Source organism: Oncorhynchus kisutch, linkage group LG10 (genome assembly GCF_002021735.2).
Source record: "Oncorhynchus kisutch isolate 150728-3 linkage group LG10, Okis_V2, whole genome shotgun sequence".
NCBI lineage: Eukaryota > Metazoa > Chordata > Actinopteri > Salmoniformes > Salmonidae > Oncorhynchus > Oncorhynchus kisutch.
This window is the reverse complement of record NC_034183.2, coordinates 64,868,059-64,893,748: the sequence shown is the minus strand read 5'-3', so window position 1 is coordinate 64,893,748 and position 25,690 is coordinate 64,868,059. Positions and strand designations below refer to the sequence as shown.

Genomic DNA, 25,690 nt, shown 5'->3' with positions numbered 1-25,690 from the left:
CCTACTATAGCCGAGGCAGAGGGGGGCGCTCTAATGAAGATGAATGGGGCAGATTAGCGTGGAGCGAGGAGTAGCGGTGTGCTATACCTGGCTGTGAGGAGAGGGGGCCGTGCCGACTGACGTGGATGCTCCGGTAGGCAGTCGCCCAGCCCAGACAGAATGGAGCAGTGTTCCCCCCTCCCTCTGGGGCTCAATCCATTAGCACCACACATGTTTACCGTATGCTTAACACACACAGAACATAGCCCCAGACAAATCCCCCTACCTCATCCCCTTTGTATGGCTCTGCCTCAGTATAACAATAATACACAGACTAGTTTGCAAAGGCTTCCAAAGCATAGGCCAGTATAACTGCCAGTATAAATGCTAGTATAACTGTTCGTATAACTGCTAGTATAACTGCCAGTATACCTGCCAGCCAGTATAACTGCCAGTATAACTGCTAGTACAACTGCCAGTATACCTGCTAGTATAACTGCCAGTACAACTGCCAGTATAACTGCTAGTATAACTGTGAGTATAACTACCAGTACAATTGCCAGTATAACAGCTAGTATAACTGGCAGTGTGACTGCTAGTATAACAGCTAGTATATCTGCTAGTATAACTGACAGTATAACAGCTAGTATAACTGGTAGTAAAACCGATAGTATAACTGCTAGTATAACTGCTAGTAATACTGCCAGTATAACTACCAGTATAACAGCTAGTATAACTGCCCGTATAAGAGCTAGTATAACTGCTAGTATAACAGCTAGTATTACTGCCAGTATAACAGCTAGTATAACTGACAGTATAACAGCTAGTATAACTGGAAGTATAACTGACAGTATAACAGCCAGTATAACTGACAGTATAACAGCTAGTATAACTGCTAGTATAACATATAGTATAACTGCTAGTATAACTGACAGTATAACAGCTAGTATAACAGCTAGTATAACTGGTAGTATAACTGCTAGTATAACAGCTAGTATAACTGGTAGTATAACTGCCAGTATACCAGCTAGTATAACAGCTAGTATAACAGCTACTATAACTGCCAGTATAACTGCTAGTATAACTGCTAGTATAACTGACAGTATAAGAGCTAGTACAACTGCTAGCATTACAGCTAGTATATCTGCTAGTATAACTGCCAGTATAAATGCTAGTATAACAGGTAGTATAACTGACAGTATAACAGCTAATATAACTGCTAGTATAACAGCTAGTATACCTGCTAGTATAACTGCCAGTATAACAGCTAGTAAAACTGACAGTATAACACCTAGTATAACTGACAGTATAACAGCTAGTATAACTAACAGTATAACAGCTAGTATAACTGCTAGTATAACAGCTAGTATATCTGCTAGAATAACTGCTAGTATAACTGCCAGTATAACTGCAAGTATAACAGCCAGTATAACTGACAGTATAACAGCTAGTATAACTGCTAGTATAACTGACAGTATAACAGCTAGTATAACTGACAGTATAACAGCTTGTATAACTGCCAGTATAACTGCCAGTATAACAGCTAGTAAAACTGACAGTATAACACCTAGTATAACTGACAGTATAACAGCTAGTATAGCTAACAGTATAACAGCTAGGATAACTGCTAATATAACAGCTAGTATATCTGCTAGTATAACTGACAGTATAACTGACAGTATAACAGCTAGTATAACTGCCAGTATTACAGATAGTATAACTGACAGTATAACAGCTAGAATAACTGCTAGTATAACTGCCAGCATAACTGCTAGTATAACGGACAGTATAACAGCTAGTATAACAGCTAGTATAACAGCTACTATAACTGCCAGTATACCAGCTAGTATAACAGCTTCTATAACTGCTAGTATAACAGCTAGTATAACAGCTAGTATAACTGCTAGTATAACAGCTAGTATAACTGCTATTATAACACCTAGTATAACTGCCAGTATAATTGCTAATATAACTGCCAGTATAATTGCTAATATAACTGCCAGTAAAACAGCTAGTATAACAGCTTCTATAACTGCTAGTATAACAGCTAGTATAACTGCCAGTACAACTGCCAGTATAACAGCTAGTATAACTGCCAGTATAACCGACAGCATAACAGCTAGTATAACTGCTAGAATAACAGCCAGGATAACTGACAGTATAACAGCTAGTATAACTGACAGTATAACAGCTAGTACAGCTGCTAGCATAACTGACAGTATAACTGCTAGTATAACAGCTAGTATATCTGCTAGTATAACTGCCAGTATACCAGCTTGTATAACAGCTACTATAACTGCCAGTATAACTGCTAGTATAACTGACAGCAAAACAGCTAGTATAACTGCTAGTATAACAGCCAGTATAACTGACAGTTTAACAGCTAGTATAACTGACAGTATAACAGCTAGTATAACAGCTAGTATAACTGGTAGTATAGCTGCTAGTATAACAGCCAGTATAACTGACAGTTTAACAGCTAGTATAACTGACAGTATAACAGCTAGTATAACTGGTAGTATATCTGCTAGTATTACAGCCAGTATAACTGACAGTTTAACAGCTAGTATAACTGACAGTATAACAGCTAGTATAACTGGTAGTATAGCTGCTAGTATAACAACTAGTATAACTGACAGTATAACAGCTAGTACAACTGATCGTATACCTGCTAGTATAACAGCCAGTATAACTGACAGTATAACAGCTAGTATAACTGACAGTATAACAGCTAGTATAACAGCTAGTATAACTGGTAGTATAGCTGCTAGTATAACAGCCAGTATAACTGACAGTTTAACAGCTAGTATAACTGACAGTATAACAGCTAGTATAACTGGTAGTATATCTGCTAGTATTACAGCCAGTATAACTGACAGTTTAACAGCTAGTATAACTGACAGTATAACAGCTAGTATAACTGGTAGTATAGCTGCTAGTATAACAACTAGTATAACTGACAGTATAACAGCTAGTACAACTGATCGTATACCTGCTAGTATAACAGCCAGTATAACTGACAGTATAACAGCTAGTATAACTGACAGTATAACAGCTAGTATTACCGCTAGTATAACTGCTAGTATAACAGCTAGTACATCTTCTAGTATAACAGCTAGTATAACTGACAGTATAACAGCTAGTACAACTGCTAGTATAACAGCTAGTATATCTGCTAGTATATCTGCTAGTATAACTGCCTGTATAACAGCTAGTATAACAACTACTATAACTGCCAGTATAACTGTTAGTATAACAGCTAGTATAGCTGACAGTATAGCAGCTAGTAAAACTGCTAGTATAACTGCCAGTATGACTGGTAGTATAACTGCCAGTATAACTGCCGGTATAACTGCTAGTATAACTGACAGTATAACAGCTAGTATAACTGCTAGTATAACAGCTAGTATAACTGACAGTATCACAGCTAGTATAACTGATCGTATAACTGCCAGTATCACAGCTAGTATAACTGATCGTATAACTGCCAGTATGACAGCCAGTATAACTGACAGTATAACAGCTAGTATAACTGCTAGTATAACAGCTAGTATAGCTGACAGTATAGCAGCTAGTAAAACTGCTAGTATAACTGCCAGTATAACAGCTAGTATAACTGCCAGTGCAACTGACAATATAACCGCTAGTATAACTGGTTGTATAACTGGTAATATAACTGCCAGTACAACTGACAGAATAACAGCTATTATAACTGCCAGTATAACTGACAGCATAACAGCTAGTATAACTGACAGTATAACTGACAGTATAACTGACAGTATAACAGCTAGTATAACAGCTAGTATAACTGCTAGTATAACTGCTAGTATAACAGCTAGTACATCTTCTAGTATAACAGCTAGTATAACTGACAGTATAACAGCTAGTATATCTGCTAGGATATCTGCTAGTATAACTGCCAGTATAACAGCTAGTATAACAGCTACTATAACTGTCAGTATAACTGTTATACTAGCAGTTATACTAGCTGTTATACTGTCAGTTATACTGTCAGTTATACTAGCAGTTATGCTGTCAGTTATACTGTCAGTTATACTAGCAGTTATGACAGTATAACAGCTGGTATAACTGCTAGTATAACAGCTAGTATAACTGCTAGTATAACAGCTAGTATATCTGCTAGTATAACTGACAGTATAACTGACAGTATAATAGCTAGTATAACTGCCAGTATAACAGCTAGTATAACTGCTAGTATAACTGACAGTATAACTGCCAGTATAACAGCTAGTATAACTGACAGTATAACTGCTAGTATAACTGACAGTAAAACTGCTAGTATAACTGACAGTATAACAGCTAGTATAACTGCCAGTATAACAGCTAGTATAACTGCCAGTATAACAGCTAGTATAACAGCTAGTATAACTGCTAGTATAACAGCTAGTATATCTGCTAGTATAACTGCTAGTATAACTGCCAGTGTAATTGACAGCATAACAGCTAGTATAACTGCTAGTATAACATCCAGTATAACGGACAGTATAACAGCTAGTATAACTCACAGTATAACTCACAGTATAGCAGCTAGTGTAACTTCTCGTATAACAGCAAGTATAACTGACAGTATAACAGCTAGTATAACTGACAGTATAACAGCTAGTATAACTGACACTATAACTGCCAGTAAAACTGACAGTATAACAGCTAGTATAACTGCTAGTATAACAGTCAGTTTAACTGACAGTTTAACAGCTAGTATAACTGACAGTATAACAGCTAGTAAAACTGACAGATTAACTGCTAGAATAACTGCAAGTAAAACTGCTCGTATAACAGCTAGTATAACTGCTAGTATAACTGCTAGTTTAACTGCTAGTATAACTGCTCGTATAACAGCTACTATAACTGCCAGTATAACTGGTAGTATAACTGCTTGTATAACAGCTAGTATAACTGACAGTATAACAGCTAGTATAACTGCTACTATAAATCTTAAATATTAGGGTGCCTATGACAATAGAGGTTCCAAATGATTTAACTCTGTGTTTAAAATGTAGTCTTTGATATTTATTTCTCACTATAGAAGAGGAATGTAGTATTTAGTATTGTATTGGGATCCCTAATTACTCTTCTTCGTGTCCAAACAGGAAACAAAACAACAAATAAAATATCTAAAATTCATAATATAATATACATAATCCTCCTACATAATCCCCCTGTTGGTAGAGCATGGTTTGTGGGTTTGATACCCTTGGGGACCCGTACGAAAATGTATGAACATATATGTACTGTAAGTCACTGTGGATAAGAGCGTCTGCTAACTGACTAACATGTAAATGTGAATAACATACATAACACTACATAGTACTACATAACCTCCTGCCTCTACCTCATGCTTCAGAAACAGGAGATGACTCCTGCCCTATGAGCCGTTCTGGCTCTCACAAGGCCACCCACCTACATAATACAATATACTGTATAATACAGTGCACATTACAATACAAAACATATTAAAATGACTGCGTCTCATTTGATGTGAATGAGTGAAGCAAGCATAGAACTGTGATGTATGCTGAACTCTAATCTTTGACATTCCTCGTAATGGACTGTGTTACTCCTGTTAGATGTTGTTTGCCCAAATAGTAAGCCAGGGGCACATTGTTGCCAAATCTTGTGGAGAGATTTTTGCTGATAGCACACATATTTTGGTTTCTCTGATGTCAGGACAATTGAATCAAATACTGCAACAGATCAAGGGACTCAGCATTCATATGAACCAGCTCCAAGGGCAATATGAGATTTCACAAATGAATCGCATGCTTTGGCAATGGCATATGCTATTGCATTTTCAGTATGACTGATAGCACAGGCGACTAGTGAAAACAAGTGTAAATCTACAAAATCTATATAAACCATATTTTATGGAACCATCGAAGTGCTCCACTCTCTTTCCAGTGCTGGAGAGGGAAAAGGACCTGAATGTTCACTGGAGGAGAGATCAGTGAGAAGTGCCTCTACCTTCACACAAACATGCATACACACACACGCACGCACGCACGCACACACACACACACACACACACACATACACACACACACACACACACACACACTCTCAGCCTGTATGGCTAGTTTCTCATGGGTGAGGCTATGTATGGGATTACAGTGACTGGAGTGAGCAGTAGAGTGGTAGATGGTTGTGTGGGCATTCCCCTCTGTGATCAGTGGCTCTCCTCTCCAGGAGCTGATTAAACAAACACAACCCCTCGCCCACCTGGGCACACAACATGAGCTGTATGAGTGGGCCAGAGCTGGGCTACAGCAAATCACTGTCTGCATTGTCAGTTGTGATACAGACAGGATGCATCATCATCCATCGCAACAAGGTAGCTACCGATATATGAGACACAAGGTGTAGGATGATGATTCTCCATACAAAGTACCCACTTGATTTCAGCATTGGCATGAACCTCGTCATGCTGTAGTTACAGTATCCACCTGAGATGGCAGACATAGCAGCACCACACCTGGTCTGTAGCAGGAGCTTCTTGTGGCTGAGCTGCTGCTTATACTCCACTGCAGCTGGATCCGGCTCTGCAGTTTACTTCCTATTTTTCAATATCACAGATTTCGGTATAAATTGTGCTAATTACCCATGAATAAATTTACCCGATTGCGTTTTTTTAAGCCCAATTTCCACAGCAGGAAGTCGTTTGGATTGGTATTCAAATGAATCTGACCTCGATGTGTAAATGCGATGGTGCCGTTCTCCGCTTCCTCCCCTCATCAAGGCCTGAGACCATTCATGAATCGCAAATTACAAATCAGTGTTTATTTCCTGCGATTTGGATCACCAATTCAAAGGAGGGTGGCTGTTATCTTGCCACAAAAGAGAAGCTGCGGCATATGGGCTTTGTAATTGTAATTCACCTTGTGCCAAGTATAGGAGATTTTGGTCAGGTCTGGACTATGAACAACTGTCTGTTAATTACATAACAGCCTGACTAAGGCAAAGGCCAGTCATATCACACCACTGATTTTCTCCACCTTCACAGATAAGTGTGAATTTTCAACAGAGGTTAAAAACCTCTAGTCTTTGAAAACCTCTCCACAGCTGTAGTTAACCCGTGAAGGGTCACATTGACACCTAAAATGTCTCTCCCACTGTATGTCCTGGCTAGCACAGGAGAACAGATGCAGAGAGCTCCTGGAAAGGGTAGCTGCAGGGTGTCAGACAGTCCTTCAACAAACCTTAAGCAGATGCTTAAGCTGCCCTGACAGATATGGCCAAAATCACCCAGTAATGTTGATTAATACATTAACATACAACAGTACTTTTATTGCCCAGGAAACTCTCTAAATAAAAAAACATCCCTGTAATTTCCAATTTTTTTATACATTTTTGCCAATGTGAATTTAACATGCCAAAAAACACAACTTTATTCTGTGCAAACATACACATTTTGAAGAGTTCAAATCATCAGATCTTTACAGTTGAGTGGCACTGACATTATTTTCATCAACCACTTCCTGGGACTGACTTCACCTCAGGCTGTTAGAGCAGAGAACTGACCTGAGACTGACTGCTTACTGCTTATCAAATGACAGAGGAGTGTGCAGAGAGACAGGAGGCCTGCGTGAATCTCTCTGCTAAGAAGATGTAACGCTGCGTAACCTCACAAGGTTACGCTCAAAGTCAGCATCTGACGCCTCCGCCAGAGCATGACAGGAAACAAGACCCCGCTGTGTGTCAAGTCAAGACGTGGGAGGTGGTCTTGAACCTGCGCTTGAGAGGTGACTGTGTTTGACAACTCAGAAAATACTAAGCACTGCCAGGTCAAAGGGTAAATGACAAGCACTGTTAAGGCACCACATCATCCAGAGGTCAAACGTGGGGTCTGGATGGAAATAGACCTTTGGCAGGAATGGCTGACTCTCTGTTGCTCTTGTGCACTGGTCATTATCATATGTTATCACAATTAGAAATGTTTGAAGAATGGCATGGTCACTTGGTGCTGTTTTGAACAATACAATCGACTGGTGGCAAAGAATGTAGAAAAGTCATGTTTTGAAGGTGTCACTTGGGGATTGTGTATAGGCCTAAGAGGTGTGAAATGGAGGGTTCTTACAGTAGTTCATTGGCCCAATTCTGTGTTTGATACACTGTATGGGGCTTAAGATAAACCTGATCCACATAGCATTTGTCAGTAGAAAAGCAAAGGAGGGGATAAAAGTTATAACGTCAACAAATGGTATAGGTTTTACTACATGTAGCCAAAGGTTCAAATGTAACCACTATGGTATACTGACATATAGAAAATAAAGTGACTGCCAAAAGCATGTGGCTCAATTACCTTCTAAGCAACACGTCCTCCACAATCCCGAATGGGTCATCACCTCTTCGTTCTTCTTGCTGGTCTCGTTATCGCTGACCGACTTTGACTTGCACGTGCCGCGCGAGTACAGCCAGTAGTCCGTGCCAACCGCGATGGTCATGAGACTGAAGGCGGCAAATGCGCCGACCGTGGTCAATAGCATCTGAACTCCGCGGTCAAACAGACCCATATTTCCACATTCCATGAAAGGGGGACCCCCTTTCCTCTTGATATATAGGAAATAAATATTTGAAAATTTACGGGACCAAACCAAACTAAAAAAATGGGATATATTTGAACGAAAGGAGGGGGAAGGAGGTGGATGCGGTAGGAACCTTATGGTTGCGTTTGGGTGAGGACTGACTAAGAGAAATTGGGTTGTCTTTTAGGGTAGTTTGTGGAGGAGGACGCAGTGTCTCTCTCCCCAGATGGGTTATTACTAAATATTACCCCAAATATAAGAATTATGGACAAGGTAATGGCCTCTAAAATGGACTATAGCGTCAACTGTTATCCCTATGACTACAACTAGCCTACACTGGCAGTTGCAGCATAAACCTACTAATGTAAAGATAATATTATGTATAATATACAATCACAGTAAGTGATAGGTAGAGAGAGTGTAATATAAATGGAAAAATGGGATAGCCTCAATCAAAATTCAGTAGGCTATTAGGCTTTGAGACTAGCTTTTGTCTCATGCTTTACAATGTAGCATTTAACACATGTAGATCGCTGGCAATGTGTTTCTTGATGTGCAAGGTTAGCAGATAAGTACTATTTTATGGACAGCACTGAATGAATATGAGCTGAAATGGATGAAGAGAAGAGTGGTGTTAGAGTAATGGTAGGCTTACAACAATCCTGCCTGGCAAGTCAATACGTCTCTTGGTTGCGAAATGAATGACAATTATTGTTGGCATATAATGTTGAATTTGTATATATTTTATGTTTAGTTATGTTTGAATAACCCTATGTCAGGGCTATTATAGTCAAGGTGGAAAAGCAAGGAGAGAAACAGGGACGGGAAATGAAGGACATGGAAAATAAGAAAAGCAATTGTAAATAAATGGACGATTCAAGTCCAGTGGAAACAAATGAAAATATTCCCGGGGTCTATATTATATAAGAAAGTAAAATACTATAGGGCTTGTATCAATTTGATATATCAACCAACAATGGAATAAAGAAATCAAGCCCAATGAATAAATCAATTAATTGGAAAGAAACAGATAAATCAGGTCGAAAACAAATTAAACAAACGCTAGATTCCCTTTTTCCTAAAATTCTGATCCCCAGTTTCCATATGTAGCCCTTAGCTCTTTGAAGGTGTCCGCTGAAAATGGGGATTTGCGGTTGGAAAGGGTGCAGTCGACGATCCGGAGAGAGCGGGGTGCATCCAGCAAGGCAAGCCGACCATTACTCGACATAGAGCCGGGAAGAGGAGAAAGAGGAGTTGGGGATGCCGCTGGAACTGATCCGTTTTGGTACCACTGTTAATACTGTTGTTACTTGGATATCCAAATGCACGGTTGTATCACACCCAGAACCGGAACCAGAACCTTCCCACTTGCATAGCCCTTGCGCCATGTAAATCAAAAATAATCTGATAGAAAACTCAGTTGCAAATCAAAGCAAAAAACGACAGTATATGTTCCAATCCCTGTTCCTTCCCTTGCTCGTTCAGATGTCAGCGGAGTTTTTCTTCTGAGGGTGTAGGAGTGTGTAGCTGGGCTAGAAAAATATTACACAACCGGAGGAAGAGACCGAGAGCACGCCACGCCGACCCAACAGCACCGATCCACAGAGCCGTTGAGAGGGGCGCAAATTGGAGTCCGTATATTCTGGATGTCAGAGTCAGCGCTAATCATTTAATTGAGGTTTTCTCCTCTAAAACGATGGTTTATGTCAGTGTTTGAATGCTGATTGTAGTGCTGAAGATTATGAGTATATTTTCTTCCCACATTGACTGATGCTATACTCTGGCTTTAGTAGGCTACAGTGCTCGTCCACCGATGCTGGAAAGATAGCCTATTAAAGATTTTAATTCCATTTCTGGAGTGGAGGGAGGGGTGAGTAGGGGGTGCGGGGGTTGCGGGCTGGTTTTGTGTGTGTATGGGTATATATGTGCGTGTGTGTGTGTGTGTGTGTGTGTGTGTGTGTGTGTGTGTGTGTGAAAATATGGGGGTGGGGTTAGTTAGAACTGGTTGAAGGATTATGGAGAACTGTATTTTATATTTATGCATTAGCATTATAAACCCTGACGTGCTTTGGGTTATCGCCACCCCAGGTTTTTATGATAGTCTATTCATGGTGCTCATAATGTTCCTAAAATAATCCCCCAAATGATTTATTGGATTGAGTCTGAATTGCGTGACTACTATTTTTCGTGCTAGCTTGGATGGGACTTTGGGTGCCAATTTCTCTCCCTCTATCATAATTTGTTTAACTACCAAATAACATTTTCATATTTTGACGCAGGGCAGCCTTATGAGATGGACTCGCTTTTGGGCTGTTTTCAGACTTGGCCATTTTGATCCAAACAATCACGGTGTCATTTATAATTGCAAAGCAATCAGCTTTATTAGCTCCTGCCACTGCCCGCAAAATATTTTATCGGTCCTATACATGTAATTACTCCATGCACCTTCACTGCAATAACTCTGACAGGGGAACTAAGCAGTAGGAACCCAGAGAAACGTGCGCGGGTTGTCCGCCACTGCTCTTGAATGTGTGGTCTACTCTCAAAGTGCTGAAAGGACAGCTCCCTCCGCGCGCTGTAAGCGTCGTTCAGTGTTCAGGAGCTTGTCTCCCCCTAGCTTTCATGCGCCGCAACTGCAATTGAGCGTTTCATTCCAACAGCTATAGAAAGAACAAGGGAAGTGCAGAGCGGGCATTAGAAAATGATTCCCTCCTATTGTGGAGATATTTGCTTGTGATCATGACATAACAAACGTTGTTTTGTCGAGTTCACGAGATGAACTCTATACATAGGAGTGGATGTATTGACGATAGCTTGACAATATGGCTAAGGCAGAGCCAAGGGTGGATCAATGCATCCATTTTTATATTGATAAGGGATTAACCTAGGCAGAAATTGCATTTTGTCTGGCAGTTATATATTGCTTTCAGTTTTGGCTCCAGTACAACCCAATTTTAAAGATGTAAAAGTGATGTTGCACTACTGTTTTAAATTGAATGTTGACTGTTTATGGCATGAAAAGTTAACATTGAGGTTTGTGGTTGCAGACTACCAATGAAAGTTTATTTGAATTTCTTGAATAGTTTTAACAGGGAGGTTGTCCTGTCAATAGCAGCCAAACACACAGTCACAAACAACTATTAAAAACTAGTACAGAAAAATACAACTAGTAAAACAGATGAAGTTGTTTTTAAATACTCAAACATTTCATGAAGGTTACAGTCTATTTGTCATTTCAGCCATAAGTGGTGGGCAAAATGCGCTTGAGCAAAGCAGTTTACCCCCAAAAAACCACTGTGCAGATGACATTGATCAAGGCAGCCCCCGGCATCTCTCTCTGATTCAGAAGGGTTGGGTTGAATTCGGAAGATCCATTTCGGTTGAATGCATTCAGTTGTCCTACTGACTAGGCATCCCCTTTCCATACTGTAACATGTACAGTTTGTAATTCCTCAGTTTGTCTTATATTGCTGGTGCTTTGATAAGAAGGCTCAGGCCTACAGGATACTGACAACAGTTGTGCTCTAATCAAAGATCTTAGATCTTTGTAGAGTCTTACTGCCTTTGGTCCACTATGACACTGCTGTCAATCTATCATCAATACATCCACTCATATTTATAGAGTTTATCTTGTGATCTCGACAAAACAACTTTGGTTATGTCGTGATCAGAAGACAAATAAGTTGTGATCTCGACATAACAATGCAATAATTGTTGTATTAATATGTGCTCTCTGGACTTCCTTAGAGAACCAACCATAGGCCTACCATACATTTGTGCAATTAACTCATGCAATGTATGGCTATAGTTTGCGTATGGATATTTTTCTGCCATTCCATTAGGGTGGAGTCGTGTCGACTCTTGCTCCTCGCTATAAGGCCCATTCATTTGATCTTCCTGGTGATTCTTCAGTCCAACTCTTCAACTATGGCAGGCTTCTCCCTCCATCACTCATCTCTAATGTTTACCCAACCCAGCCATATACACAGATCTGGGGGCCCATTAGCTCGTGTCCCAGTGGCTTTACTGAGCAATTAGCAAACAAATAGCGCTGCTAGTTTTGGCCAGGGACTCTGTGATCTCAACAAACCGATGGAGCAAATAAACTGATGCATGAACAATGGATTGGGACTGGGAGCTGGGAGCTGGGGACTGGGGACTGGGAGCTGGGGACTGGGAGCTGGGAGCTGGGAGCTGGGGACTGGGACCTGGGGACTGGGAGCTGGGAGCTGGGGACTGGGAGCTGGGAGCTGGGGACTGGGAGCTGGGACCTGGGGACTGGGAGCTGGGGACTGGGAGCTGGGGACTGGGGACTGGGAGCTGGGGACTGGGAGCTGGGGACTGAGAGCTGGGAGCTTGGGACTGGGAGCTGGGGACTGGGAGCTGGGGGCTGGGAGCTGGGAGCTGGGAGCTGGGTATCGGGTCCACAGCGACTGTTGCATAGGGTTGGAGTGAGATGTTAACACAAGATCGACATGATCTGGAAAAATTCTGGGCCTAGTTTTAGGTACAACCTAACTGGGCCAAGAGACTTTCCTGGGAAAGTCATATGATCAGGAAAACCTGCTGGCCATAGTCATCTGTCCTAATTTGCGTGTTTTTATAATGCAGGCCATTTTGAACCTGGTTACTGACTGTATTGGCAGTCCCTAGCGCCCCACTCATTAATAAGCCTGATGTATTAGACCCATGGGACCCACCTCTGATCTACACAGCCCTTCCATTGGATATCAAATAAACACTTGAGCCTATAAGGTGAGCAGAAACCTGGCCCTGGCACACACATACCACTGGCTCTGTCATCTGGTCTGTGCAGGTTGAATAGCTGGGAGCTTCATCATAAAAGAAAAGCCATCATCATCTTCTTCCCAAGCATTAGGTTATGAGCTGTGGCCAATGTCTCCGTGACACGTTTGGACAAGGTGATGTGTGTTTCTCTTACTTCAGCATTTATCAGTTCTGAACAGAGAAACACTCCCTCACACTGTAGGTCTTTAATGTGCGACTGAGATGAAACATTTTCATCTGTGTCTTGCTCTGAATGGAAACCTCAAATACCTTTTACTCAGCTCACTGTGTCCTCTCTCTCCTTTACTTATTTCTTCCTCCATTCCCCTCATCTGGGTCAAGATGAAGAATGCTTAGTCTCTGTAATCCCTAGTCCTGTGGAAAATGCATTTTTTCCATGTCAATAAACAGCACCTTCATTTCACCCTCATATTTGTGTGTATTTTTCATCTGTCTTTCTGTGTCTTCGTTTGCTTGCCCTTCCCCTCTCTTCATCCAATCTAGATCCCTCACTCACACTACCACTACCCAGCTGGGAGGGGGGCCTTGTGCTCTGACTAAAGACCTCTCTGATTCGCCGTCGCGGCCAGGATTAGGGACACCCTTGCGTTTATTAAACAATTACCCCTGACAGGCGAGCCTGCACCAATCAGAGGGAGCCCAGTTCCGCAACCACACAACTCCCAAATGGACTCTTGATGTCAATCTGTAGGTCCGGCCTAATCAGGGCCTTGGTAAAGCACCCCTGGAGCATTGGCTTAAGGAATGCTTTCAGTAAATTGTGCTCTGGAGTAAAAAAAGATGGAGGAGAGGGAAGGAAAGTGTTGGCCCACTTTGAAGGAGGCAGCAGCCCTTTGAACGCTAGTCTCAATCCCTGTTAAATGAAGGGGATCCCCGTTAAGTGGGAGTCTCTGGGTGAGGTTCTCCCCTGGAGCCATTTGGTCTCTGGGGCCGATCTCTCTAGGCTCTACAGCTCTGCTCTGAGGCAGGGAGGAAGGGATCCCAGAGACAGGGCTGCACTGCTGCCATAGGGGCTAACAGTACAGTGCATCATGTGCTTCTGTAGTCTATATTAACAGGGTGTACAATGGATATGGTTGTGTTGGACAAACTGCATGAATCCACCAAGCTCATCCCATTGCTGACCCCACTCAAATGTCATCCCTTGCTTTCATTTTCCAGTCTGTTTCACAGGACAGTGTAAAAATACAACAATTTCCTCCCCTCTAAATGGATAGCATAATGTTTTCATTGTGGCCATTGACAGTTATTTTAGATAAAGCTGATGACTGGCAGCTGGCTGCAGAATAACTAGACTCATTCACCAGGGGGTGCTAGTCTTCTCTTCACCAGCTGGATGTGGGGTGCATGGACCAACTGACAGACCACAGTCTCCACAGCAGTCCCATTCTCAGACTGAGAGTGGAAACATGTCCCTATGCCACAAAATTGTTTGCATTCCAGTTCCATCCAACTACATTCAGACAGTCAAAAGACAATGTTCCAAACATCTTCCCTGCCACCATCCCCACCTTCCTCCCCTCTCTCCACTAGATTGATTGTCTGTGTAATGAATTGAATCACTCTCATGACAGGTGCCACAATTCCTCCCTACCCCGCAATCTACTCTTCCCTTATCCCTCTGTTCCTCTATTCTTCTGTTTCTCTATTCCTCTGTTCCTCTGTTCCTGTATTCTTCTATTCCTCTGTTCCTGTTTTCTTCTATTCCTCTGTTCCTGTTTTCATCTATTCACTATTACTCTGTTCCTCTATTCCTCTATTCCTCTGTTCCTGTATTCCTCTACTCCTCTGTTCCTGTATTCCTCTATTACTCTGTTCCTGTATTCCTCTACTCCTCTGTTCCTGTATTCCTCTATTCCTCTGTTCCTGTATTCCTCTACTCCTCTGTTCCTGTATTCCTCTATTCATCTGTTCCTCTATTCCCCTATTCCTCTGTTCCTGTATTCCTCTATTCCTCTGTTCCTGTATTCCTCTACTCCTCTGTTCCTGTATTCCTCTATTACTCTGTTCCTCTATTCCTCTATTCCTCTGTTCCTGTATTCCTCTACTCCTCTGTTCCTGTATTCCTCTATTCCTCTGTTCCTGTATTCCTCTACTCCTCTGTTCCTGTATTCCTGTATTCCTCTGTTCCTCTATTCCTCTACTCCTCTGTTCCTGTATTCCTCTGTTCCTCTATTCCTCTATTCCTCTACTCCTCTGTTCCTGTATTCCTCTACTCCTCTGTTCCTGTATTCCTCTACTCCTCTGTTCCTCTATTCCTCTGTTCCTGTAATCCTGTATTCCTCTACTCCTCTGTTCCTCTATTCCTCTGTTCCTGTATTCCTGTATTCCTCTGTTCCTGTATTCCTGTATTCCCCTGTTCCTCTATTCCTGTATTCCTCTGTTCCTGTATTCCTGTATTCCTCTGTTCCTGTATTCCTCTACTCCTCTGTTCCTGTATTCCTCTATTCCTGTATTCCTCTGTTCCTCTATTCCTCTACTCCTCTGTTCCTGTATTCCTCTATTCCTCTGTTCCTGTATTCCTCTACTCCTCTGTTCCTGTATTCCTCTGTTCCTGTATTCCTCTACTCCTCTGTTCCTGTATTCCTCTACTCCTCTGTTTCTCTATTCCTCTACTCCTCTGTTCCTGTATTCCTCTACTCCTCTGTTCCTGTATTCCTGTATTCCTCTGTTCCTGTATTCCTCTACTCCTCTGTTCCTGTATTCCTCTGTTCCTGTATTCCTCTACTCCTCTGTTCCTGTATTCCTCTGTTCCTGTATTCCTCTACTCCTCTGTTCCTGTATTCCTCTATTCCTCTGTTCCTGTATTCCTCTACTCCTCTGTTCCTGTATTCCTCTACTCCTCTGTTCCTGTATTCCTCTATTCCTCTGTTCCTGTATTCCTCTATTCCTCTGTTCCTGTATTCCTCTACTCCTCTGTTCCTGTATTCCTCTGTTCCTCTATTCCTTGGTTCCTTGGTTCCTCTCTGTCCTGTTCCACTGTGTTCTGTGGTGTTGGCCTGTGTTAGCCTGTGTTCTTCTCCACTGTTCTGCTGTGATCCCCAGTCTTCTGCGTCTTTGTGTAGCTGTGTTCTCCAGGTTTCTGCAGCTGTGTTGCATGTTGAGGACACTGCCCCGTCAGCAGCGGTTCCTCTCTGATCCCCGGGTGCCTGCTCTGAGCTGAGCTGAGTGAGCGTTCTGACATGGCTGTTTCTCTCTGCTGCAGCGCCTCAGCTTCTTCACCTGACTGGTGTTCTGCGGTTGTGATCCACACTGGCCGCCTGGATGGCATCCAATCAGGGTTCAATACTGGGTCATTGTCTTGGTCACCCAATGTCCCATAAAAGATATGGGGATTATGCACAAAATTGTGAATGCCCGCTGGAGCATTGTATCTTGTGCACATGTTGGTGAATTTATGCAGATGTATAAGGCTTGATATGATTTTTTCATGTTTCTCTATCTGGCATAACCTTATGTGATTTCCCTATGTACAACGTCAGTGCTATCAGAAACATAGCCTACATGGTGCATCCATGTAATTGTGCAACTAAAAACATAAGGGCTGTGCATGCTTTCTGCAAGGCACTCTGTCTGGCAGAGTGGCGTGACCAGTCTACATGACACTCAATATCTCAGCATTGGAGCAGTATGTGTTCAGTGCCTGGTGCTGTTGAAGGCAATTATTGTTACTGCTGTGCTATGGAGAGACAGTGCTGTACTGAGTGAGGCTGCTATTGTAGTGCCCAGGGGCAGACACGCAGGTATGTGTGCGACTCAAACTGACAGCTACTCACTTCAAACTTACCATCTGTCTTTTCCCATTTCATTTCTGCTTGTGTTCCGACTCTAACAGATATACAGGCTCAGCAAGGGCCTGATTGTACCCTCAACACACACACACACACACGCACACACAGACAGACAGACAGACAGACAGACACACACCCACACACCTCTCTCGCTATCCACTGTTTTCCTCCCTCCAACGTTCACCCTGTTCCCATAATCAATCAGGTGTGTATAATGGATAAAGGGGAGGGGTTTGTCCATATTTAATGGGTGTGTGGCTGGAGGTAATGTATGACCATTCTTTCTCTCTCTCTCTCTGCTCCTATTTCGTGGTGTGCCACTTCAATGCTTGGTCATTCTCTCGCTCTGGCATTTCTTCATGAATCAATCTTTTTCTATGGTGTGAATGGGCCTAAAGCAAATACAGTGCATTTGGAAAGTATTCAGACCCATTGACTTTTTCCACATTTTGTTACATTACAGCCTTATTCTAGAATGTATTACATAGTTGTTTTTGCTCATCAATCTAGACACAATACCTCATAATGACAAAACAAAACCAGGTTTTTAGAAATGTCAAAAAATGTAAACTGAAATATCACATTTACCTAAGTATTCAGGCCCTTTACTCAGTACTTTGTTGAAGCACGTTTGGCAGCGATTACAGCCACGAGTCTTCTAGGGTATGAGGCTACAAGCATGGCACACCTGTATTTGGGGAGTTTCTCTCATTCTTCTCTGCAGATCCTCTCAAGCTCTGTCAGGTTGGATGGGGAGCATCAATGCACAGCTATTTTCAGGTCTCTCCAGAGATGTTCGATCGGGTTCAAGTCCGGGCTCTGGCTGGGCCATTCAAGGACATTCAGAGTCTTGTCCCGAAGCCACTCCTGTGTAGTCTTGGCTGTGTTCTTAGAGTTGTTGTCCTGTTGGAAGGTGAATCTTTGCTGCAGTCTAAGGTCCTGCGCAGTCTGGAGCAGGTTTTCATCAAGGATCTCTCTGTACTTTGCTCTGTTCATCTTTCCCTCGATCCTGACTAGTCTCCCAGTTCCTGCCGCTGAAAAACATCCCCAGAGCATGATGCTGCCACCAACATGCATCACCGAAGGGATGGTGCCAGGTTTCCTCCAGACGTGATGTTTGGCATTCAGGCCAAAGAGTTCAATCTTAGTTTCATCAGACCAGACAATCTTGTTTCTTATGGTCTGAGAGTCCTTATGGTGCATTTTGGCAAACTCCAAGCGGGCTGCCATGTGCCTTTTACTGAGGAGTGGCTTCTGTCTAGCCACTCTACCATAAAGGCCTGATTGGTGGAGTGAGATGGTTGTTCTTCTGGAAGGTTCTCCCATCTCCACAGAGGAACCCTGGAGCTCTGTCAGAGTGACCTTCTGGTTCTTGGTCACCTCCCTGACCAAGGCTCTTTTGATTGTGAGTCCCAGAGGGTGGTGCAAAATTGGCCCAGCATTGTCCGGGTTTGGCCGGTGTAGGCCAATTGTAAATAAGAATTTGTTCTTAACTGACTTCCCTAGTTAAGTGAAGGTTACATAATTAAAAATAATAATAATGATGGAGGCCACTGTCACGCCCTGACCTTAGAGATCCTTTTTATGTCTCTATTTTGGTTTCGTCAGGGTGTGAGTTGGGGTGGGTATTCTATATTCTATTATTTGTATTTCTAGGTTTTGGCCGGGTAGGGTTCACAATCAGGGACAGCTGTCTATCGTTGTCTCTGATTGAGAACCATACTTAGGTAGCCCTGTTTTCCACCTGTCTTGTTGGGAAGTTGACTTTTGTTTAGGGCACATAGCCTTTAGCTTCACAATTTTTTTTGTAGTGTTTATTGTTTTGTTCAGTGTCATTTTCCAAATAAAGAGAAAATGTACACTCACCACGCTGCACCTTGGTCCTCTTCTTTTAATGGCCGTGACAGAACTTCCCACCACAAACGGACCAAGCAGCGTGGTAAGGAGGAATGAACATGGGAGGACATTTTGAATGGCAAGGGATCCGGGACGTGGGAGGAGATCCTGGCCGGAAAGGATCACCTGCCGTGGGAGCAGTAGAAGCAGAGAGGAAGGCGAAGGCAGCTGGTAAAGGGGCCCAGCGTTATGAGGGAACATGGCTAGCAAGGAAGCCTGAGAGGCAGCCACAAACATTTCTTTAGGGGGGGGCACACGGGGAGTTTGGCGGAGTCAGGTTGGAGACCTGAGCCAACTCCCCGTGCTTACCTTGGCGAGCATGTAACTGGTCAGACACCGTGCCATGGGGTGATGCGCACGGTGTCGCGAGTGAGCTTTCACAGGCCGGTGTGCTCTGTGCCAGCGTCCCGCATTTGCCGGGTGGAAGTGGGCATCCAGCCAGAACGGGTTGTGCCAGCTCTGCGCTCGAGACCGCCAGTGCGCCTCCACGGCCCAGTGTATCCGGTGCCTCTGTCAAGAACTAAGCCTCCTGTATGTCTCCCCAGCCTGGTGAGTCCTGTGCCTGCTCCCAGAGCCAGGCCTCCCGTGTGTATCTCTACTCCAGTGATGATCCAAGGCACGAAGTCTCCAGTGATGATCCATGGCACAAAGCCTCCAGTGATGATCCATGGCACGAAGCATCCAGTAATATTCCATGGCACGAAGCCTCCAGTGATGATCCATGGCAAGAAGCCTCTAGTGATGATCCATGGCACAAAGCCTCCAGTGATGATCCATGGCAAGAAGCCTCCAGTGAGTAGTCATGGCACGAAGCCTCCAGTGATGATCCATGGCAAGAAGCCTCCAGTGATGATCCATGGCAAGAAGCCTCCAGTGGTGATCTATGGCACGAAGCATCCAGTAATATTCCATGGCACGAAGCCTCCAGTGATGAACCATGGCACGAAGCCTCCAGTGATGATCCATGGCAAGAAGCCTCCAGTGATGATCCATGGCACGAAACCTCCAGTGATGATCCATGGCAAGAAGCCTCTAGTGATGATCCATGGCAAGAAGCCTCTAGTGATGATCCATGGCAAGAAGCCTCCAGTGATGATCCATGGCACGAAGCCTCCAGTGATGATCCATGGCAAGAAGCCTCTAGTGATGATCCATGGCAAGAAGCCCCTAGTGATGATCCATGGCAAGAAGCCTCCAGTGATGATCCATGGCAAGAAGCCTCCAGTGATGATCCATGGCACGAAGCCTCCAGTGATGATCCATGGCAAGAAGCCTCCAGTGAGTAGTCATGGCACGAAGCCTCCAGTGATGATCCATGGCAAGAAGCCTCCAGTGATGATCCATGGCACGAAGCCTCCAGTGATGATCCATGGCAAGAAGCCTCTAGTGATGATCCATGGCAAGAAGCCCCTAGTGATGATCCATGGCAAGAAGCCTCCAGTGATGATCCATGGCAAGAAGCCTCCAGTGATGATCCATGGCACGAAGCCTCCAGTGATGATCCATGGCAAGAAGCCTCCAGTGAGTAGTCATGGCACGAAGCCTCCAGTGATGATCCATGGCAAGAAGCCTCCAGTGATGATCCATGGCATGAAGCCTCCAGTGATGATCCATGGCAAGAAGCCTCCAGTGATGATCCATGGCACGAAGCCTCCAGTGATGATCCATGGCAAGAAGCCTCTAGTGATGATCCATGGCAAGAAGCCTCCAGTGATGATCCATGGCAAGAAGCCTCCAGTGATGATCCATGGCAAGAAGCCTCCAGTGAGTAGTCATGGCACGAAGCCTCCAGTGATGATCCATGGCAAGAAGCCTCCAGTGATGATCCATGGCAAGAAGCCTCCAGTGAGTAGTCATGGCAAGAAGCCTCTAGTGATGATCCATGGCAAGAAGCCTCCAGTGATGATCCATGGCAAGAAGCCTCCAGTGATGATCCAGTGATGATCCAGTGATGATCCATGGCAAGAAGCCTCCAGTGATGATCCATGGCAAGAAGCCTCCAGTGATGATCCATGGCAAGAAGCCTCCAGTGATGATCCATGGCAAGAAGCCTCCAGTGAGGAGTCATGGCAAGAAGCCTCCAGTGATGATCCATGGCAAGAAGCCTCCAGTGATGATCCATGGCACGAAGCCTCCAGTGATGATCCATGGCAAGAAGCCTCCAGTGATGATCCATGGCAAGAAGCCTCCAGTGATGATCCATGGCAAGAAGCCTCCAGTGGTGATCCATGGCACAAAGCCTCCAGTGATGATCCATAGCACGAAGCATCCAGTGATATTCCATGGCACGAAGCCTCCAGTGATGATCCATGGCAAGAAGCCTCTAGTGATGATCCATGGCAAGAAGCCTCCAGTGATGATCCATGGCAAGAAGCCTCCAGTGATGATCCATGGCACGAAGGCTCCAGTGATTATCCATGGCAAGAAGCCTCCAGTGAGTAGTCATGGCACGAAGCCTCCAGTGATGATCCATGGCAAGAAGCCTCCAGTGATGATCCATGGCAAGAAGCCTCCAGTGATGATCCATGGCACGAAGCCTCCAGTGATGATCCATGGCAAGAAGCCTCCAGTGATGATCCATGGCACGAAGCCTCCAATGACGGCCTATTGTTTTGTTCGGCGCATTTTCCAAATAAAGAGAAAATGTACACTCACCATGCTGCACCTTCGTCCTCTTCTTTTAACGGCCGTGACAGCCACTGTGTTCTTGGGGACCTTCAATGCTGCAGAAATGTTTTGGTACCCTTCCCCAGATCTGTACCTGGACACAATCCTGTCTCGAGCCTCTACGGACAATTTCTTCGACCTCTTGGCTTGGTTTTCGTTCTGACGTGCACTGGGACCTTATATAATTTTTTTTATTTTGTATTATTTTATTTCACCTTTATTTAACCAGGTAGGCTAGTTGAGAACAAGTTCTCATTTGCAACTGCGACCTGGCCAAGATAAAGCATAGCAGTGTGAGCAGACAACAAAGAGTTACACATGGAGTAAACAATTAACAAGTCAATAACACAGTAGAAACCAAAGGGGGAGTCTATATACAATGTGTGCAAAAGGCATGAGGAGGTAGGCAAATAATTACAATTTTGCAGATTAACACTGGAGTGATGAATGATCAGATGGTCATGTACAGGTAGAGATATTGGTGTGCAAAAGAGCAGAAAAGTAAATAAATAAAAACAGTATGGGGATGAGGTAGGTGAGAAAGGGTGGGCTATTTACCAATAGACTATGTACAGCTGCAGCGATTAGCTGCTCAGATAGCTGATGTTTGAAGTTGGTGAGGGAGATAAAAGTCTCCAACTTCAGCGATTTTTGCAATTCGTTCCAGTCACAGGCAGCAGAGTACTGGAACGAAAGGCGGCCAAATGAGGTGTTGGCTTTAGGGATGATCAGTGAGATACACCTGCTGGAGCGCGTGCTACGGATGGGTTTTGCCATCGTGACCAGTGAGCTGAGATAAGGCGGAGCTTTACCTAGCATGGACTTGTAGATGACCTGGAGCCAGTGGGTCTGGCGACGAATATGTAGCGAGGGCCAGCCGACTAGAGCATACAAGTCGCAGTGGTGGGTGGTATAAGGTGCTTTAGTGACGAAACGGATGGCACTGTGATAGACTGCATCCAGTTTGCTGAGTAGAGTGTTGGAAGCCATTTTGTAGATGACATCGCCGAAGTCGAGGATCGGTAGGATAGTCAGTTTTACTAGGGTAAGCTTGGCGGCGTGAGTGAAGGAGGCTTTGTTGTGGAATAGAAAGCCGACACTTGATTTGATTTTCGATTGGAGATGTTTGATATGAGTCTGGAAGGAGAGTTTGCAGTCTAGCCAGACACCTAGGTACTTATAGGTCGGAACCATCCAGGGTGGTGATGCTAGTCGGGCATGCGGGTGCAGGCAGCGACCGGTTGAAAAGCATGCATTTGGTTTTACTAGCGTTTAAGAGCAGTTGGAGGCCACGGAAGGAGTGTTGTATGGCATTGAAGCTTGTTTGGAGGTTAGATAGCACAGTGTCCAAAGACGGGCCGAAGGTATATAGAATGGTGTCGTCTGCGTAGAGGTGGATCAGGGAATCGCCCGCAGCAAGAGCAACATCATTGATATACACAGAGAAAAGAGTCGGCCCGAGAATTGAACCCTGTGGCACCCCCATAGAGACTGCCAGAGGACCAGACAGCATGCCCTCCGATTTGACGCACTGAACTCTGTCTGCAAAGTAATTGGTGAACCAGGCAAGGCAGTCATCCGAAAAACCGAGGCTCCTGAGTCTGCCGATAAGAATATGGTGATTGACAGAGTCGAAAGCCTTGGCAAGGTCGATGAAGACGGCTGCACAGTACTGTCTTTTATCGATGGCGGTTATGATATCGTTGAGTACCTTGAGTGTGGCTGAGGTGCACCCATGACCGGCTCGGAAACCAGATTGCACAGCAGAGAAGGTGCGGTGGGATTCGAGATGGTCAGTGACCTGTTTGTTGTCTTGGCTTTCGAAGACCTTAGATAGGCAGGGCAGGATGGATATAGGTCTGTAACAGTTTGGGTCCAGGGTGTCTCCCCCTTTGAAGAGGGGGATGACTGCGGCAGCTTTCCAATCCTTGGGGATCTCAGACGATATGAAAGAGAGGTTGAACAGGCTGGTAATAGGGGTTGCGACAATGGTGGCAGATAGTTTCAGAAATAGAGGGTCCAGATTGTCAAGCCCAGCTGATTTGTACGGGTCCAGGTTTTGCAGCTCTTTCAGAACATCTGCTATCTGGATTTGGTTAAAGGAGAACCTGGAGAGGCTTGGGCGAGGAGCTGCGGGGGGGGCGGAGCTGTTGGCCGAGGTTGAAGTAGCCAGGCGGAAGGCATGGCCAGCCGTTGAGAAATGCTTATTGAAGTTTTCGATAATCATGGATTTATCAGTGGTGACCGTGTTACCTAGCCTCAGTGCAGTGGGCAGCTGGGAGGAGGTGCTCTTGTTCTCCATGGACTTCACGGTGTCCCAGAACTTTTTGGAGTTGGAGCTACAGGATGCAAACTTCTGCCTGAAGAAGCTATAAACAGGTGTGTGCCTTTCCAAATCATGTCCAATCAATTGAATTTACCACAGGTGGACTCCAATCAAGTTGTAGAAACATCAAGGATGATCAATGGAAACAGGATGCACCTGATCCCAAACAAACAGGATGCACCTGAGCTCAATTTCGGGTCTGAACACTTATGTAAATGAGGTATCTGTTTTTTATTTAGATACATTTGCTAAAATTTCTTTAAACCTGTTTTCGCTTTTTCCATTACAGGGTATTGTCTGTATATTGATGAGGAAGACATTTTATTTGATCAATTTTAGAATAAGGCTGCAACGTAATAAATTTGTGGAAAAAATTCAAGGGGTCTGAATACTTTCCGAATGCACTATAAGTTGGAAGACTTATGAGACCACTATATGCTAATGTTCTCATGTTCATTTCAAAGAAATACTTTATCTGTGAGGCTCATCCCCCCTTTTCCCCATAGTCCACCATTCTCTCTCTCTCTCTCTCTCTCTCTCTCTCTCCCCCCCCCCCCCCCTCTCTCTCTCTCTCTCTCCCTTTGCTGGTTCCACACTCTGGAGAGCAGAGCACAGGGAATCAATATGTTTTCAATTTACAGCAGTGACTCGCTCCCTCGCATTCTAATTAGAGCTTCTGTCCTCCCTTACTCCCAGCCACAGAGACAGAGAGAGAGAGAGAGTGGGGACAGACACACAGACACAGAGATGGACAGAAAGAGAGATGGACGAGAGTGAGAGTGAGGATATTAGAGTTTGGTTTTTGCACAAAATGCTGGGATTGGGAGATGGATCAGAGTGTAATTTCTGCAGTCCTCATATTCCAACATCCCCTTCCAACTGCCTCTGCTCATGACATCATTGATACTCTGCAATGGCTGCTTGTGATAGTACTGTAATCTGATCTGAGACATGTTTATACTAGAGAGCTGGCTGTGCGTGCTGTGGTGTGGTGTGATCCGAGATCGTACTGAGGGCAGTGGTTAAGAAGCAGCAGGGGGAACCCGGCAGATCCAGCTGTGACATTGGCAGAAGTACAGATGTGCTGACTTCTCTGTTTCCATGGAAACAGCACCAAGCCTGCCCTCCACCCCACCCGCATCTTCAGCTTGCACACGCTAGGCTACATACAGCCTGGTTCACACTTGCCTATAGATGTGTCATAAAACATCCTGGGTCAATGTCCATGTATATTCCATGCTCTTTTAATTAGTGTTTTAGAGTTGGTCTATGCGTGCGACTGTGTAAGTGTGCTTGGGAGATTGAGAGATTGCTTTAGATCGCAACATAGCAGATGAGAGACTCTGCAGTAAAAGAAAAACAGAGATAAAAAAATACATACATATATTGACCTTATTTAATCCATGAATGGCAATAGCTATAAATAGTTTCCCCGGTTTCAGCATTGGACATTTCCAATGCATTTCCAATGCGCTTTAAAGAGCCTGCATGCACAATATGTTCAGGGGGTGTATGTTGTATACGTCATGATTATCTGAACGTTGATTTGTGCACATTGGTGAGGGTGTGTGTACATTTGTGCATATGAATGTATGTGAATGCATTCTCCCTCTCTCTCTCTCTGTCTCTCTCTCTCTCTCTGTCTCTCTCTCTCTCTTCTCCTCTCTCTCTCTCTCTCTCTC

The 25,690-nt window shown here is 44.1% G+C and overlaps 1 protein-coding gene across 1 annotated transcript in view; it reads right to left on the bottom strand.

The window, feature by feature from the left end:
* Positions 1 to 10,393, bottom strand: part of LOC116352857 (voltage-dependent calcium channel gamma-2 subunit) — a 74,277-nt gene extending 63,884 nt beyond the window's left edge. Inside the window, exon 1 of the mRNA XM_031834719.1 lies at positions 8,297 to 10,393. Within this exon, the coding sequence (XP_031690579.1) occupies positions 8,297 to 8,522 (226 nt within the window). The 5' untranslated portion in view covers positions 8,523 to 10,393. The remainder of the gene's footprint in view (positions 1 to 8,296) is intronic.
* Positions 10,394 to 25,690: the final 15,297 nt, after the last annotated feature.